This window comes from Nanorana parkeri, unplaced genomic scaffold (genome assembly GCF_000935625.1).
Source record: "Nanorana parkeri isolate BGI_ZX_2015 unplaced genomic scaffold, ASM93562v1 scaffold436, whole genome shotgun sequence".
In the NCBI taxonomy this organism is placed as follows: Eukaryota; Metazoa; Chordata; class Amphibia; order Anura; family Dicroglossidae; genus Nanorana; species Nanorana parkeri.
This window is the reverse complement of record NW_017306704.1, coordinates 729,357-749,228: the sequence shown is the minus strand read 5'-3', so window position 1 is coordinate 749,228 and position 19,872 is coordinate 729,357. Positions and strand designations below refer to the sequence as shown.

Sequence of the window (19,872 nt, the reverse complement as noted above, 5' to 3'; positions counted from 1 at the left end):
GGGTGGGGGAGTTAAACATTTTGGGGTTTTTTCACCTTTTTTTATATGTGACTTTTATTTTCTTTTTTTATATGTTACTTTTCTGTGCCCGCTAGGGGGCGCGCGCAAGCAGAAAAAAATTGCCGTCTGGAGACGGCAACCCGCAAATGCTGCAGTGCCGTCAGTCCGTGTTTTTACTACGGGCGGACGGCAAGTGGTTAATCAACTTGCATACATCAATACAGCACAGGGGTGCAATTATTTTTTGCTTTAATATTTCAATTTATTTTTAATTACTGCAAGCCCTTATTTCTCACAGATCAATAGTTTTATCTCCTCCAAAATCAGTTGTACTAACCCTTACAGAAACAAAGAGCAAAAGGTGTGGATTTTACTTTTCACATGCAAAACAACCTAAATTATAATATCAACGTGTAAAAAAATGAGGTGGTCTGCTGTTCCTGAAATTAATAAATAATGCACAATAATAAAAATTCAGTGTGACCAAACAGTGGCATTCTAAAGTTGTGACGGCCAAACCTAGCCCCCTCAAAAAACATAACATCATAGTGTTGCCATAGAGATATACAAGAACAGACTTTTGTAACACCCTCTAAAACCCTGAAAGAACCAAGTACAATGGTATTCCTCCTCCACTCACCTCCTTTATTCCTCAACTACAGGTGCACTTTAAAGTAAATCTATTGTGTGATAACGACCACATATAAAACATTTTAAAAAGCTAAAATTACACTGTAAATAAGCCATATCCTCTACTAGACCAGCACCTTGTTGCTAAAAGGAATCTTTGGCATACCATGGAACAACATGATTGCAAACGCATATGCGGTAACTGGACCATGTCATCGGTTTACATATTGCAACAGACAAAAGAATGAACAGTAGCTTAAGGCATTCTTCATACTGATCAAAACTCTCTTGGCAAACACAATACTTATTTGAAATGTATAGAGTCATCATTGAACCTCCAAGGTAATCTAAGAATGAGCTCTCTCTCTCTCTAAGTAGACAGAGATGAGCTATCAGCACCTTTGCATATGTTTCATTTTTAAATAATATAAAAGAAATACAAGAGGATGATCCTCATTTATAGTAAAAGTTCAGCGCCTCTTCATGTTCAGTGCATGAGTTTAGGTTGTCAGGGTTGATAGATATCCATCTGTACAAAGTCAATGGTCTCATGAGCCTGTCTCATCTGTGCTGCTCATGGTCCTTCCGACACATTAAATAGAGATGAGGTATTTAAGAGCAGACTGACCATGTGGCACAGCAAACTTATATGTGTTCTGGAAAGAGACATTTACTGGAAATATAAATGTTTTTGAGGCACTCTACTATGGCTTGACCATGGCTACACAATATCAAACCTCTGAGCTGTCGGTACTGTAGCCACGATGTGGCATCATGGGCTCACTGCTTCCTGTTTCTTGACCTTCTTCCTTCTTTTTAGATTTCTGCTTACGTCTAAGCAGGAAAACAATAATGGCTATTAAACAGACTACAAGTAGTAATATTGCAGCCAGAATGACCACAATGATGACGACGTTGACCTCACTTTCTTTATTATTCAACTCTCTTGGAATAATCCCATCAACAGTAATTTCCTTCTCTGGAACAGTCTTCTTGTTGCTGCGTTCTAATATTATGTGTTGGATATTGGTGCCTCTGTTGTTGTCCATGCCGATTTCCTGAGCAATCGTTGGGGCTTCGCTGACATCTCTTTTCTTACGAGCTGCTAAACCTTCTGAAGGACCAGCATTCAATACTGAATGGTACTGATATTCAACACTTCGTTTTCCAATGCCTCTGTTAGCATTTTCTTTGGACCTTACAGTATAGATGGTGTGTATGTACCACTCTCGTCCTGTAGACACCTGTAGAACATTCAAACCATATGCTTTTAAAAGACATTCTTACAAGAGTGATACACATTTTTCATTCAATTATCCACAGTAGACCAACAGACACACTAACATTACTACTTGTGTCTCAGCTGCATTATATGGCAAAAGGTTTGTTGAAACACCTATATGAGATTGTTAAACATCCTACCCACAAAACCATAAGCACTAATATAGATTTGGCTCCCCCTCTGCTTCTTCAGCAGCTACCACTCTTCTGGGAAGGCCATTCTGCCAGAAGAAAATTGTGATGTCAAGTATTGATGTTGTGTGAGAAGTCACCTTTAACTGGACTTCTTCTATAATGCTGAATACATTTTGCTGCTCATGCAAGAAACTTCCATGTGTCAGGAACATACCACAGCATTTTTAGCCACATGTTCCTGACATTTTTTAGAACCATGGAAACTGCATACATAATCAGTGAAATGCCTTCAACATTATAGGAAAGTCCAGCTGAATGTGCCCATCTACTACTAGATATACCATCACCTGGGTATTTTATACAATCTCTATGTGAAATAACATGCTCTTCCAATGGTCAGAGACGCAGGACCTTTAGGTGAAGTGATTGCTGTAATGGAAGCATATAAGTCAAACTTACAAATGGGCCCCACTGCAACATCCAAATGCTGAATGTTAAAAACATGAGGAAGGAATAAAAAATAAATATATTTTAGTGATGAAACACTTAATTTAAAAATAATCTGGTAGAAATCCACATGAGTTAGATTGAACTTCCACTTTATAAATGTAGATTATGATAAACAATATTAAAGGTATGTTAAAAGCTTGATAAAAGCTTGATGTAATGTGTTTATGGCCGTTCTGTGTAGTAATTTATTTCTCCCACCCTTGCGTTGGTTGCCATCACTCATCAAAAAGGGTCTAACCAGTGATGCAAAACAGAACTCATAAATTAGCTTAAATACCAAATGGCTGGACCACAACATGGTGCCTTATAATAAAACTTTGGATTCCCCTCCTAAGATAACTAGAGGGATAAAAAGGGTACAGGGTCTATTTTTTAATGTAAACCATCTTTAATTTAGAGTCTGCTTTCAGTAGTAAGATTTGTATATTGATCCTGAGTGTGACAACATTTTTGTTAGCAAACACACACCTGGAACAAAGGAGTGGAGTCAACTTTAAATCCATCCGAACCCGGCTGTTTGACTAGAGGCAATGCTTCCGGATCATCTGCAGCAAGTCTGGCATTAAACAGCACGCTGCCAAATCTGCTAGCCTGAGTTTCTGGCTGTGCTTTGTCCTGTGGAAAAAGTCAAATGCCAAAAATGAATACAAACAAATGCATAACGTAGACATAAAAATGAAAAATAGTAATCAAATGTAAATCTATTATTATAGAACTATTTATTTTACCCATGAAACCTGGATGAATATTACATAGAACAAAACATGTAAAAAATGTATTCCCAAAGCCTCAACAGAGCATATGAGTGCAACCACGCACATAAGACGATCAGAAGTTCAGGTATAATCTTAGCACCCTCAGGCATGTATTTTAGCTTGCCCTTCGAAAAACATTAATGCTTAAATTGGTGGAACATTCATGTTTCTGCTTGTGCAGAGTGAAGAAGGGTGAAGGCAAGCAATCAGTTTTTCTAACTCACCTGGCTGCAATTTCCAAAATGGTATCTACCTATACCCAATGTGTCAGAAAACAGCTGAGGAGAGTGACTGCAATTACATTACCAATGTTGCTCACACTTATTTCACAGTCGGAAAAGTTTATAAGCCTTCAAACCAGCTTTGATAGTAAGGCTACTACTGAACTTACCAAAATTTTAAATTGGTACAGAAGAGATGATGAATCAGCAAAGCAGCCATATTCACCGTTGGATGGATTATATTTTGGAACATAGCCATCTGCTCCAGTGCACAGGAAGACCTTCTCGATATTACAGTAAAATGAACTACCCAAGTTCTGCACGGGGTCCACCATCACACGACCATAAATAGTGTCACCTATAGAATCAATAGTTAGTCCAGATCTGCATAATATAAAGACAGGCTCTTTTCTGATGTTAAAAATAACATTTTATGACATATCACATTTGTTCTATAATTTCAACAACAAACATGCACTTTAAGCAAAAGAGAAAACTATTTAGATCACTGATTGCTTAGATCCTACACTTATTACTTGGTCAAGTTACATCCGTTTTTGTACCCAACATTCAGGCATGTCTGGAGGTATGCAAGTTCTAATTGCACTAAAAATAGGAATAATTTACTGACACAGCTATTGAATTTATGATTCTGATGGTACGACCTACAGAAAAAAATCAAATGCTGCCAGAGCTCTCTGTCTTCAGAGAGCTCATATGCCATTCATATAAGGCTGTAGGTTTGAGTTACTAAAGGCAAATAGGCAGTCCACCTTGCAAAGGAATTTACTATATCACAGGTTAGTTAGTGTGTAGAAAAATGTATAAAAGGCTAGAAATACTGATGCAGGCTTAAAGTTTTATCAACATTTCTATCATCTCCTAGAGATGCAGAAGAAACTTAGATGGCCACAGAACATTTTTCATTTTTACAATTCTTCCTACAGAAACAATCTAATTTTGTCCTAAATGATATCTAAACCCAAGAACACACATTTAATATAGTGCAGCTTACCAGTCCTTATATTATACTTCAAGCATTAAGTGATCATGTACCCAGGTTTACTTATACGCAATACATTTAGTGCATTGAAAAATAGCATCTTTTTAACTGGTTCAGAAGTTACAGCGTCAGTTCATCAAAAGTGTACAGGTATCATACCTTCAGAAAAGGCTATGTCACTTTCTTGGCCAAATCCCATTGATCCATCTGACAACCAGAGAGATTTTTTAGATAGAAGTAGCAACTGGGTGTTCAAACTGAACTCTGTAGCCACTGGATCGCTGACCTAGGGAGGGAAATGAAAGGCAATGCATCAGCTGCACCAGTCTCTGCGATCACAGCCTTCTCATGGTTAAAATAAACTAAACAGCATATGGAGTACAGTACAGTACAGTACAGTACAGTACAGTACAGTAAGGGCTCATGTAGATGGGGAAGGTTTTCCTGAGTTTGAATTAAAACTCATGTTAACAAATTCTTATTTAGTATAATTAAGTAGTGTAGATGGCAGTTCTGAGGCTACGTGTGACCTGTTTTGTGTTACACTGTGTTTCTTTGGTTGCAGCATGCCTTTTTGAGGTGCGTGTGAACTGCAGGCAATGCAGATCAAATGCGGCCTTTTATTTAAAAACTATGCATTTTCTAATTGAACACATGCGTTTGAGGAGCGCTGAGGTCAAATGAAAAAAGCAGCGTTTGACAAAAACTCCCATCAACATAAGCCCTAAAGATTGCTGACCATGGCAAATACTAAAGCTGTGTATTTAATCGAGTATACCATTATAAGTGTTGCATTTGAATTGAATTGTATTAATACAAACTGTGTAACAGTATAAACAGACAACCAAAGGGGCAGATATAATTGTTTAAAATATGTCTTTCATTAAAACTCATCACTGAAACATTATTATTCAGAACAGGAAAATACCCCTTTCTCGTAAATAAAAAAAGAAAATAAAACTGCCTCTGAGCTCTCTTTGTAACCTAAAGCCTAGGCAATGATCACATGGCCTCTAGCTATCAGAAGCATTGTAGATGTTTTGTGTCTATTGCTTCTATCTGACAGGCCCCATCTAGTAGACTTGCAGTGAGATAATCGGATCAGCAATCATACTGCACATATGTAATGAGCAAATGTGGCTAACTAAATGAGTTATTATTACAAACTACGCATTAAAAAATGTTAAGACAATAATACAAGTAACATGCTAAGAGACCTCTTCCTATCCAATCATAATATATTTACTGTTTAAAGTCATGTAGGTCATGTGATTCTGTGCAACTAATTTGACTGGAATGATATTGTGTGTAAGGGTTTTTAGAAGTGGCACAAGCTAGGTTCAGCTTCTGATGTCCTGAATTAGGTAACATAACATATATCCAGTAATTAAAATTCAAAAACCTGTTGGAATCTGATGTCAACATCGAATGTTATTGGCTCCCGAGGATTACACACGGCTGGCAGACCATATGCTTGATATGGAGCTGTGGTACAGGGGATGAGTTTGACGGTGTATGTTCCAGAGTAATCCCGGACCTGTTAAGGACATTATGAGAGAGTTCGTTATCAGAAATGTTTTTTGAACACTTTTTTATGTAACATAAGTTGCAGTTATTCTCCATAACATATGCATTACATTCATGACACTATGATTCATATCTGTATTTTTAGTGTTAAGGACAGTTTTACATGGGCGTCTGTCAGTTCTGATCAGTAGTGGTCCATGTACAGATCTCACTGCTGATCGGAGCAGTACGGAATGGATGTCACCATTGAGAAATCCCTGGCAGTCCAGTTTATTCCTCCTTCTTATGATGGAGGCAACTGAACCTACTGGAACCATGTTCCATGGTAGGTTGGGGAGTAGGACATATCCATGTCTGTATACATCAGATTAGCCCCGATCTGTCATAATCGGTTCCACCAAAATGGAACTCTGTTACGTTTGATTTTGCAGAACAGGACGAAGTCGGGGGTAATTCCGATCAGATCCAACTGAAAAAGTGGCAGGTGGAAGTGATCGGACCGCCAGTATGAAAGGGGCCTTACAGTAGTGTTGGTAATAACAAAAGCAAAAATCTTCTGGGTGGAAGTGGGGTAGTGGAATTCCTTAAAGCCCAATCCCGGCTTGGGACAAAATAATTTTATTCCCCTGGCAGTGGCTAAAAATAAAAAAGCAGCTGTGGCTGCTTTACTAAACTGATTTTCAGAACAGTCCCCTGCAGATTCAGAGATCCAGTGATGCAGATTCAGAGAAGGTCCTAATGAAGCCCTGAAGTGGGAGGGGTGAAACGCGTCAACACTTGTTCCAGCTACCTCTCACCTCCTGCTTGCCATGCCATGGGAACGCTACTTTTTCTAATCTTATCCAGTGATGCAGCACCATTTTATGGGTTAAATTATGCACAGAGTCATTTATCCTGCAAGCCCAAGGTGTCAAGGCTCCAACCTGCCCTGGATTTAAAGGAGGAATGCTGAGGAGAATAGTGCCATGTCATTGTGTGATACCGCTCTCAAAACCACAAACGGTTTTCATTGCTCAGTCCTGTCTTCTTCCTAGGACAAAGCAGGCATTAGGATGAGCACCACCCTAGAGCTATAAGAAAGAGGACTATCCTTTTCATGAGATTTGCACATGTGCAGTGTGCACTCCCTGTCCTCTCACAGCTGCTGAGTTCACTGCGTGTGCGGCCCTCAGAAAAAAGATGGTACTCCCTTCTAAAGAGCTAGGGGGCACTTGTCCTAATGGCTGGTCTGACCTAGTAAGAAGACAGAACGGAGCCATGAAAACCACTTGCAGTTTTTCGGGTAAGAGTCTGTCGTTGCGAAAGCAGCCAACAGGTGTGTTAGCAGTAGAGAGGCATAGTTATAAAAGCCGATTAGCTTACCATGATGCTTTTATATATAGTAAATTCACAGAGTGTTTTATAAAAAGATAAACTAACACTTTAACAGCAGACATCTCCTTCTGCATAGTAACAGACATATTGTTTTCTTTTAACCATTTAAACTGGCTGACAGCTTATATTAAGGGCCTTGTCACAGCTATGCATTTGTGCCTGTATTTTCCATTGAAATTAATAAAGACAAATCAAAATACATGTCGACACACATTACAACGCAAATCAACTCATGTCATTGGACCTTTATTATTAAGGTGCAAACAGGTTGTCGTATAAACTAGAGAATTTCAACTACTAAAAACTTTTAAACATTTTGATTAGGTCAATTTATAGACAGACTACTTTATAAAAAATGTGCATCATAGTATAAAGGAAAATGCGTGCTATGTAATCCCAAATCTCTTACCGCAAATTCAGAAACAAAGCTCCACTGCTGAACTGGTTGGTTATAGGTTGGTTCACTCCGTACAAGACTTAGAGTAAAGATCAGCTCAGGGTGGTCAGCTGACATGACCATAGAGGACAAGGAAGTTCCTAAAACACACAGATTTGGGTTATTACTTTAATAATTTGACAATTATAGGCTCAGCTGCAGCCAATTTTCTTTCTATGTTTTGTATGGACTTGGGAAGATTAAAAACTTCTGTTAAATTTTAAAACCTGTCCATTACCCCAAGGGGGAAATGCCTCACTTTCTGTCCTTGTAGAAAAGGAAAAGAAATAAGGGCAGCAGTTGTCACTAGGACAGGAACAGGCACAGTGATTGGATCTGCCAAGTTCAAGATAGATCAGGCTGATTCACAACCATGTGGGTATCTGCAAATATTTGTGATGCATTTTTACAGTATATACCCTAAAGCATTAAATATATCGGAATCAATGCTCTTTGGAATCAGGTTGGCACTTCAAAAGGAAGCAGGCACAAACAAATTGTGCCCAGAGCAACCCAGACCAAGAGCTGAGTGAATGAGACTTCTTGGTAGCTCCCTGGTACCCCCACAACATTCCAAATGGCCCATCATTATAATGGGTTATCTCACTGGCAAATAGCAGAAAGGAGGGGGTGGGCAACTTCCATAACTACAAGAAATGTTTGGAGCTCTGCCCATTCAGAAATACCCATCGTCTAACCGGCACAATGTCTTAGTGGTTAGTGCCTCTCTCTTTCATCACTGGGGGTCCCTGGTGTATATCCTGGGCAGGTCACTATCTGCAAGGCACTATCTGCAAGGCACTATCTGCATGTTCTCCCTGTGCTTGCATGGAATTCCTCTGAGTACTACGGTTTCCTACCACACTCCAAAGACATGCTGGTAGGTAATCAGCTTCTACCTAAATCAGCCCTAGTATGTGAGATAGGGAGATTAGATTGTAAGCTCCTTAAGGGACTGATTTCCAGCACTATATAAATGAATTCTGCTACGTGCCTACTGTATAGCTGCTGGTAGAGTCCCTTTAAATACTTCACATCCATCTTTAATAATGCTACATGAAGGGGTGCTAAATACACATATCCTGCTTGCTAAGCATTGTTGAAGATTGCATATTATGTTCCAGTTAGCAAACTTTAAGAGCACTGTTTTTAAGAATTCTTAAAAGGTTAGTCAACCCAAAACTGGTACTTGATTTTTGGCAGATGTTGGAAACACATTCTTGCAACTCTTATATGAGTTTCTGGATCTGCACAACCGCTTTGGCAGACTTCCTTATGTATTGAGTGGAAATGTAATTCAAGTCATTGGTGCTATTCTTACCAGGATGCGACATCACAAAGAGACCATTGAATCGGGCCTCAGTTTTAAAATTGACAACCAAACGTCCCTCTTCATTAATACGCATGCTGGTTGGGAATAGAGAACCTGAAAACAAATACAGTAGATGTACATTTATGACTTATTACTTTTTACAGATATAAAACTAGATCACTCACTTGAATGACAGATACTGAAATAAAAACTTAAATATTTTGGCCTCATAATGTGAAGGAAGGATTTACAGGAGATGGTTGGGAAAGACTGAAGATGAAAGGTAAAAGAAAGGATAGAAGACAAGGTGGATAAATAGCATTAATGAGTTGAATAATAAGAATAGTAAGCTCCGAAAATGTGACAACGATAACTGATACATATTTATTGAATGCAAGAACAATTTCTAACCATAGGATTAGGCTGGATAAAATAATGGTTCACCAAAAGATGGCAGTGTTGCTATTGCAATGTAATAATTGGTTTACAAATGTTCACATCAACAATCTTTAACCCAAGAATGTAATGAAAGGAATGACAAATGTTATATCAATGCAACAAAACCTGTTACAAGAAAATAAAATGGAAACTTTATATGGTATATATGAATAGGTCTTAAAAGTTAAATGGGGCCTCCATGGACCTGACTTTGAAGGCCAAGTCAACACCTCAAACTTGTTGACCATTTTTGCAGTGTGGCAGGGCGCATTATCCTGCTAAGGGGCCATCATATAATATTGTTTCCATGATGGGGTGTACTTGGTCAGCAACAATGTTTAGAAAGGTGGTACATCCCAAAGCCCACATGAATGGCAGGACCCAATTTAGCCTTGACGCAGTAGTGTGGTTTACCAAGTATGTGTGAATGTATGCAACACATTCTGCTGGATGAGGATGGGCTCTTGCCATAATGTTCAAATATCTACAGCATACTTGCACATTATGGCACACTTACCTTCTAGTGTGCCCTACTCGAGCTATGACAGTTCCAGGCTCCAGTTGTCACTCCCCCCAACAACATCTCCCCCACTGCTTCTTTTTAAGCACCATGATGCTCATCTTTGAACACTAGAAAGTCACTAATGTAACTCCTTCACATCTTCCCCAACACGCAACTCTATCCTCAGAATGCAGAGAATGAGCACGATTTCAGTTCCACTTGAGGCCAAGAGGCCTTTACTGCTGAATAGCTGAAGAGGATGCTGGTGAATCTTTGTTTTGTTCTTTGGATTGCCCTAGCCATGTGCACATATTTTTTTGCAAGTTATAAATTGGTATAAGCAGCTGCTCAGATCAATTTATATAAAAGGATAAAAAAACTAAAAGATAAATGATTTATTTACAAAGCACATCTAGATCAACTATATGGCATATTCAATTATTCCAAGTACCAATGACATAAACAAATCTAGCAAGATATTACCTTGTAATTCAGCTTCTGGTGGGCTACCAATACCATCCCTCCACAAGATGGCGGTGTCGTACACAAATGTGAGCCGCAGCTCTGAGTGCAAATCGAAATGCTGCCAGCCACCAACTCCCACCGGCGAGTGAAATACATAGGACACGTACAGGGGCACTCGCAGGGTTACATAGGACTGCACAAGATTCAAGACCTTTAAACAGAAAAGAGCATTTCAAAAACATGATTCCCTATACTTGTAACATCATATTAACGACAGATAGAAAACATTAAATCGATGATAGATGGCTGTTACTTTGTTTCTGCAATAAGTATACAGGGATGTTCTCTGTATTTTCAGTTAAACATGGCACTGCATTCTGTAACATGTTATTACTGACACATGCTTTAGTTCTTGTATTAACCCTTGCACTGCCCGAAACTGCCTGCTGCTAGCTCAAACAATGTTATTTTTTACTTTTATTTTATACAGTAGCAAAATTTTTAAGTGACGGTTTACACAAGATCCCCTAACCATACATTTTGTGAAAGTACTTAACTTATTGCATTAAAACACTGTATTGATGATTTTAAAGGTCCTATGGTAGTTGTGCAAGTGTTTATCAGAATGATAATACACTAAAATAATAATTAGGATAAACTACAATATCATCTTCAAAATTCCTAATATATGTAAAAGATAAAACTCCACCATGTTAATAAATCACATATATGTGTACATTTAAAAACGAACAACCAGGAACAAAATTTAGGAGTGCAGAAAAATGTGTAGATTTGAGATATACTGGTATCCAAATCCACAAAAGATCACGTGTACAAAATATAATACAATAAAAGAACTATTAGAAACTAAGATAGGCAAAAGTGTAAATAAATGAAAAATAAAAAACAACTACTAATTTATAAAATGAACCTTATACTAATATGATATCCCTAAGAGGATACATCAACTTCTAACATGTGCATGGATACATACTGTGGGTAGTTCAATAAGGATCTGATGTACAGCATACCTGTATAAGCTAAGGGCGCACATATTATGCATGTGTGTGTGTTTTATATGTTATATTGTTTTATATTTTACCTTTTTTTGTCACTACAACTCCTCTGGTAACAGTTTAGTCAGGTTGTGACTGGTACATTTTAAGGAGACATCAGGAGTTAAAAAACCCAAATGCCTCCATTATGTGCTACAGGAGATCGGGGATACAGAGTTCATGATCCTCTGTTCCTCCAACACCATACTGACACTGACCCCAAGTAGCTCTGGACAGCCTATAGATACAGTGCTAAAACCTCATCAATCTGGTACTGTATGTAAACAAAGTTTTGTCTAATTTAGGGCCTGTTCACACTAGCTCACACTAAATGTTTCAGAGAATGGGCTAGTGCGTTGTGAAAGCTCCGGCAGTGTGTGTTGTATCGAACACTGCTGGAGCTGTCTTTTTATTTTTTTGAATTTATGTGGAGTATAGAATATGTACACTCCATTCAGGTCCCCGCAAAGCAGCGTGGTGCACTGTGCTGTCATGCGGCGATCTGCGGTGGCATGCATTGCTCTGTGATAAAATACAGCATGATATTGCAGTGCAACGTCCATTGCATTATGGAGTGATTGTTTTCTGTGTGTCCTTGCAGTGACCTGTGTTGATTTGGTGTAGTACAATACAGGTCATCGCTATGTGTGTGAACGGGCCCTTAATAAAAATCTAATTAATTGAACAAGATTTATAGGGTTATTCACAAAAGAGTGAAGAGTTTGGAGAAGGCAGGAGAAGTGAACAATCTAGGACAACATAGCTGATTTGGAAAAATACTCCAATTCAGCTCACTTTCCAGTTCAGCTATGTTGTCCTAGATTGTACAATTCTCTGGCCTTCTCCAAACTCTTCACCCTTTTGTGAATAATCCTGTTAGTTTAGAGTTAAAATCGTAACAATGCTAAAAAACCCTCAAATAAATGTTCTTTAAACATGGAATGATACTCCTGAAAATCATTCATCTATTCTGGCTGTATGTGCTAACATATATCAGAGGAGAGTTTACACACGTCACAGACAGTGCATCAAACTGCCCATATTGATATCGGGTGAAGTCATGCAAATAATAATACCAGTATTTTAAAACTGGTTATTGCAAACTGCATACACCGGTTTCAGGCGTTCTACTTTTAATTATTAACAGTATATTCAAGGGCATGATTGAATACTTTGCATGGCTCTGCCCACTATCCTAAAATTTGGAATAAAACTCATTATTTTTTGGACTTTTTTAGACTTTTTTGGTGATTGATGTGAGATATGCAGATACCTTCTATATTAAAGTGGATCTGAACTCAAAAAGTTAAGATTTGCTATTTTATTGGGAAAATGTTACTTGTGTCTGAGCAGCACCCTGGAAAAATGTACCTTCTGCTTTAATTTCCTCCTGACAAACAACTGCACTGCCTGAAATGTATCTGTGCCTAGACATTCCTGTTCTTTATTCTAATAGCTGTGTATCTGCAGTGTGGAAAACATATAAGGTGCTGCTGCCACTGACTGCTAATCCCATGAGGTATGGTGATGTCACTGCTGTGCTGCTAACTGTTCCCCTGAGGGTTTGCTGGAAAGGAAGATGTACCCGAGGGCATGCGGTGCAAGCATTTCCCTGCTTCAATTATTCACTAGATCTGTTCTTCCTCCTCCTTCCTCTCCTGCATTTTGTGAATAAGAAACCACCAGTCATCAGAGAGGTGGGGCGGATCGGGGCAGCTCTGACACGAGGAAGCAAAGCCCTGCTCCTCTACCAAGACAGCCGCCTCCACGCAAAGACACAGTGCAGAACAAGGCATGGTAAGTTAGTAATGAGAAAAAGATGAATGTTAAAGCCTAATCATTTGCCCTCTGCTTGCCTTTTTTGGGCATAGCTTCCACAATACAGGTCCTCTTTAGGACAGCTCCACCTTGTTGGATGCCTTCCTTAAAATTATTGATTAAAGTAGTATTAAACTCTGAAATATTATTTCAATAAACAATCCAGATTAAACAAATATACATTGTCCAGAAAACTATCTCTTTAAATTTTTACTCAAGCACCTACAGTCATCATGTTTCTGAACAGCTGGTCCTAACTCTCTCTGCTCTGCTTCCCTGAACTACCTGTCCAGTACAAGATCACAAGGGACAGAGCAGTCTCCAGCAGCTGTTCATCTACTAGTTTGGAGGTGGAAGGAGGGTGAAGAAGCAGGGAAGTGGCTTGCCTTGCTGTGCTTGTGAAGAGACACACAGCTTACTAGCACACACAAGGGGGGGCTCCATAGGACCCTGCAAAGGAAAGGAGCCACCCTAAAACAGGATATCAGGACCAGTGATCAGGGGACCAGCTGATTCTGACAGAAAATAACAAACATCAAGGAGCAGCATCCATTGTAAGAGATTTAATCAGCATTTGAAAAAGCTTAAAAACATTTTGACTTTAATCTCACTTTATCAGTCATTCTGAGATCATTTTTGTAAACTGTCCTACAAGTTTGTTGAATACTTACCTAAAATGATTTCCATATATGACCAGCCTTAGACACACAGGTTAAGTAAATGAAAGATGAAAGTGTGGTAATACATTTGTAGAAAGTGACAGGGCAGTGAAAAGGAATGAATGCCCCCTTCTGTACAGTCTCCAAGATAGAAAAGTGATAAAGAGTTCCTGTACCGACGCCTGGCTTATAAACATATTTCCTTCCCAGTTGTTCTAGGCTTTCAGTTGTGATAGATTAGCAGCCTCTGTTGACTCCATGGAGTCTAAGTAACTTGACTGGGCTTTGCTGCTAATCGTAGGAAGCACAGGTGCTGCGTGAACCCGTGGTAATCGCAGCTTTATGATGAGCAGTGTTAAACCATCAGCATACACAGGGCTTGCTTTACATAAGAGAGTGTTGACATATCATGCCATACGTTATGCCCAAAGCACACAGAGGATTAATCCAACCTTGTGCATTGATATCCAGTAGTATAATCTTAAAAGGAGAGGCAGGAAGACACATGACTACTATGCCATGGTCACTGGAAAAGCAGTGGGTCATGAGAACAGTAGCTTTTCAATAATTTCACCATAATAATGATGTATCCACTAAAACCTGCTATATAAATATAGTTTATGTATATTTTACTGTTCTCAACATAAACTTCCAAAAGTTGCCCTGGCACTAGAAAATAGTGGCAGAACATTGCTTTGACTCCATGACACCCCTTATGAAAATCAGAATATCATTTGGGTCCTTCAGGGCACATTCTACATCCTAAAGCACCCTTTCTCTCTTTGCAGCTCTGTGAACTAAGGGGATGCAGTCAAACTGAATATATCTTTAGCCACAGTAGCCAATTAATGCATTTATTTTTTTAAATATTTTAAGCAGGTCTAAAGTCTAAAAACAAACAATATGTACACTTCCATGGGTGGTACTATAACATAGGCAGTATGCAACAGGTTGTGGATATTGAAGAAAAGTATAACAAATTGGATGCCTCAGCATTGCCTTCCAGATCAGGGGATATCCATGCACCAAGGAGCCAAGCGATAGGTTATGGGAGTGGATCTATGAATAATTTAAAACATGTTGCTAGATTAGAATCTAACAGAAAATCTAACAATCTTTAAACTATTGTACCCGAAATCAATCTGATGTCTCAGACGACATGCGAGTAACAATACTAAAACAGCACACATCTACCTGGTTGTAGCTATCAATCAATGTCATAGAATCCTTATGATTTTCATTCCACTGTTTTTCTCCCAGCTATCCATATGTAAAGTAAAATTAAGCTATTGACAAATTAATTCTGGTACCTAAAAGGACTGGTAATGATAATGAGTCCGGTGAAGGGGTATGGGGATATACTGGACAATACCCTGGGGATCTGTAATTGTAAAAAAGGTTGAAATCCTCCCTGTGCTCAGATGTAGTGATTCATACCCTGTAGCTCCTAGCTGTCTAGCAGCTGAGGATAATGACAGTAGTGAGGCTTCAAGTGGAACAGAGTTGCTATCTGTCCTGCTGTGTCTCTCTGCTCCCCTGAGCCTCGTCATTCAGTTGACGTTTCCAGGAGCTCTGAAAAGGTACAGCAGGACAATGGTAGCAAAGTAATGCCAGTTTAGAATAAAAGTTTATGTTTCTGCTATCTCTGTTATTAAAATATGCATATAATATAGAATTTACAATTAAGTGACAGGGAGGAGAGCATGATCAATCTATCACTGGCATGATTACATCACTAGCTGGCTCACTTAGGGGGTTATTCACAAAGCTGCCGAAGGCAGCCGAGTGAATAACCCAGCCAAAGTGAAGTGAGCCAAACTACATTCGGCTCTTCACTACTGGGTTGGACGGCTGCCTTCGGCTGCACTTCAGTCAGCCAAACATGCTCTGCCGAAGTGCAGGAGGACTTTGACTCAGCCGACCCAACATCTGCTTCGGCTGACACTTCAGCTGAGACACTCGGCCACCTTTGGCTGCTGCACGAGCTATTGTGAATAGCCTGTACAGCAGCCCTTCGGTTCGACTGAACCGAAGGGCTCCGGCGGCCGAAGAGAGCTGAAGGATCAGCCAAAGCTATGGCTGGATCCCTCGGCTCCTTTGTGAATAGCCCTCTTAGATTTATGGATGACAGAGGAGTTCTCTGCTCAGAAACCTGCCCATAGTCCAGACCACAACCCCACCCTGCATATCTTTCCCCTGGTTGCCACTGCTGAGGAAACATTTAAAAGCCCTTTGATGGCAACACAGATAATTTACAATAGAATATCTCCTTGTAGAAGCCAGGTCATTTAAAAATTCCTTCCATTGCATGCTTTGGACATGGAGAGGGTGCTGGGAAGAACATGTTTGCCTTCACCGGAGTTCAGCTTTAAAGAGTATATAAATCCAAAAGCAAAAATGTTATATATCGAAGCTTACCAATCCTTAAATCCTTCTGGTTGCTGCATTTGTTTTATTTTTTAGGCTTTATCCTTAGTTTTTACCTGTTGATTCGGCCAGTAACATACTTCCTGTCTTAGGGTGGCTACGCTATATGGAGGAGCAACAAGGCCACCCATTAATTGGAGTATACGCATTTCTATTTTTTGTTCAATTTGTTGACTGAATATAAAAACAGAACAAATTCCCTTATCATGAGCACTGATGGATGAATCCTGCACTGTATGCATTGTATTCCGGCCTGGCTGATTGGCTGCAAGCTCTGTTGGAATGAGAATTTTTGAACTGGCTCCTTCGATCGGCTGACCGAGGGATGCCAGGTGGAAGTGTGCTGACAGCGGCACCCACTGTGACAATTTCGGCCCGGTTCATTAGGAACCAGCTGAAATTTGTCCCATGTATACCCTACTTTAGAAAGCAGCATTGTCAGCCTGTGGAAATGGTAGCGTTAGATGCATTAGTAGCTGTACTAACTATTTGTAAGCAGTTATAGCAAATGTTTTTCTTTTAGGATAAAGGTTTTACATAATTACATAGTTACATAGTATTTGAGGTTGAATAAAGACATTAGTCCATCAAGTCCAACCTATTAGGATCTCTATATATATATATATATTGCACCAATTCAATATATATACACACAATATATTACATGTTTGCTTTGGAGTTTAGATATGCTTTAAACATTCATATAAATAAAGATACATATAAAATGTGGTTTCTCAAATGTTTTAAGCAATAGTTTATATTAGCTTAAAGATAAGAGAAGACATAAATGCAAAAGGGAAAAGCAGTACTTGGCTTGACTATTTACATGTCTTTATCTGGCCAATGAAGAAAAATACCTCTGCAAACCTCAAGATAGAAGTCTGTTTTTGGAAGTCATATCAATCTTCTTGCATTATCTACAAAAAGATGCCTTCAAAGGTTTAACAGCAGGTCGCCGACTGCAGAATTAGAAGCTCTGATAACTGGTTTAACAAGCTGTGATATTTATCCTGAGACAATACAGGACAAAGTGCAACCTGGACACAAAGATGCCTCAGCTATGTCACAATGTTTTCCTAGATAAATGTGTATTTGTGGAAGGAAGCTGAAAATGAACCAAGGAGAAATGCTTTAATTAGACTTTTCTCCATATAATGTAAAATGACTTTTCAGCCACAATTTAGGACCTTTAAAGTACTCCAAGAATAAGCACAATTTCCAGAAACTACTTCAAACCAGCATTAATTCTTACACTCGCATCTGCACAAAATCAGGGATTTTGTAGGATTAAAGGCAGGTGTATGATTAACCAATTATACCAAGCGGTTGCTAATGATCATCAATTCCATATGTAGGTTGAAACACATTTATTAACTGAAACAGAAACAGTTGTGTAGGAGGCTTAAAACTGGGTGGGGAACAGCCAAACTCTGCTACTAAGGGAAGGTTATGGAAGACAGTTTCATGTCACAGGTTATACACCATGGCAAGACTGAGCACAGCAACAAGATACAAGGTAGTTATACTGCATCAGCAAGCTCTCTCCCAGGCCAAAAATTCACAGCAGACAGGGGTTTCAAGATGTACTGTTCAAGATTTTTTGAAGAAGCGCAAAGAAACGAGCAATGTTGAGGACCGTAGATGAAGTGATCGGCCTGGAAACTTAATGCAGCAGATGAAAGACACATCATGCTTACTTACCTTTGACATCAGAAGATGTCCAGCAAAGCCATCAGCACTGAGCTGGCAAAAACCAGGGGGGCATAGGTACACCTATCTACTGTCCGGGGAAGTCTGGCCAGAAGTGGTCTTTATGGAAGAATTGCGGCCAAAAAGCTATAGCTCTCATGTGGAGACAAGGCTACGTGACTCAACTATGCACTTAACATATGAACTGGGGTGCAGAAAAATGGTAGCAGGTGCTCTGGACTGATGAGTCAAAATCTGAATTATTTGGCTGTAGCAGGAGGCAGTTTGTCAACAGCACCAAAGGGCTGGAGAGCAGTACAATAATGAGTGTCTGCAGGCAACAGTGAAGCATGGTGGAGGTTCCTTGCAAGTCTGGGGCTGCATTTCTGCCAATGGAGTTGGAGATTTGGTCAGGATCAATGGTGTCCTTAATGCTGAGATATACAAACAGATACTTATCCATCCTGCCATACCATCAGGGAGGAGTGTGATTGGCTCCAAACGTATTCTGCAGCAGAACAAGGACCCCAAACATTCAGCTAATGTCATTAAGAGCTATCTTCAGTGTAAACAAGAACAAGGGGTCCTGGAAGTGATGGTTTGGCCCCCACAGAGCCCTGATCTCAACATCATCGAGTCTGCCTGGGATTACATGAAGAGACAGAAGGATTTGAGGCAGCCGACATCCACAGAAGATGGTTAGGTCTCCAGGATGTTTGGAATAACCTACCTGCCAAGCTCCTTCAAAAACTGTGTGCAAGTGTACCTAAAATAATTGATGCTGCTTGTGAATAAGAAAGGGTTAAATAAAACTGTAAAAAGAAATTGATCCAACGACGTAATCCAGGATCAATCACATTGTGAACGCAGACTCGTAGAAATAAAAAAAAACCCACGATGGCCACCAACCTGACGGTCTCCCACCACAGAATAAAGATTCTGACAAAATATAAACAACTGGGCAGAGCTAGCGGTGACATCACCGCTAGCTCCGCCCAACAATTTACATTTGGCCGGAACCTGCCAGAGTCTTCTTGCCGGTACTGGACAAATAAAAACAACTTGGCGGAGCCGGCCGTGATTGTGACAGCATTTTTTCACACAACAATGATGGACATTGACAATGCTGTGCCTAAAACTTTTGCACAGTACTGTATATAATTGAAAATCAAGCCCTCTAATTGTTATATGGTAATATGCAGATTTTCGCAATGTGTGTCACTACACCATACATGCATTGCTGCGCTGGAGTGTAATTCATCTTGAATGGCACCCCAATGAACCTTCACAATGGTGACATTCAATTTCATGAGGTGAGATATGTTACAGCCCATTAATTTTAAATGGGCTGCCCTAATACAGTGTGTTGTAACACGCCTCAATGTAGTGCATGGGATTGCAGTGTGAGTCAGCCCTCAATATGTTAAAATCTAGAACCAGCCATCATTTTCTTCAGCTGACCAAAAAATACTTTTTTTTTGTCTTGCAAACCATGGCAACAGTAGGTAACCAAGATTTTCCAGAATACTCATCCCCTTGCTCATATAATTGGCTGACTGCCTCTGATGCAGAGCTTGGGGTCAAATTTAGACGGTCCGATATGGTTTCCCTGCCAAAATCCTTAGCATTTACTAC

General features: G+C 39.5%; 1 protein-coding gene across 1 annotated transcript in view; it reads right to left on the bottom strand.

Moving 5' to 3' along the window:
- Positions 1–1,286: 1,286 nt before the first annotated feature.
- The window catches only part of FREM2 (FRAS1 related extracellular matrix protein 2), a 175,347-nt gene continuing 156,761 nt past the window's right edge, over positions 1,287–19,872 (bottom strand). Inside the window, exons 17-24 of the mRNA XM_018560167.1 lie at positions 10,608–10,800; positions 9,194–9,298; positions 7,846–7,973; positions 5,938–6,072; positions 4,695–4,821; positions 3,703–3,890; positions 3,025–3,171; positions 1,287–1,874 (exon numbers count right to left, since the gene is read on the bottom strand). Of these exons, the coding sequence (XP_018415669.1) occupies positions 1,362–1,874; positions 3,025–3,171; positions 3,703–3,890; positions 4,695–4,821; positions 5,938–6,072; positions 7,846–7,973; positions 9,194–9,298; positions 10,608–10,800 (1,536 nt within the window). The 3' untranslated portion in view covers positions 1,287–1,361. The remainder of the gene's footprint in view (positions 1,875–3,024; positions 3,172–3,702; positions 3,891–4,694; positions 4,822–5,937; positions 6,073–7,845; positions 7,974–9,193; positions 9,299–10,607; positions 10,801–19,872) is intronic.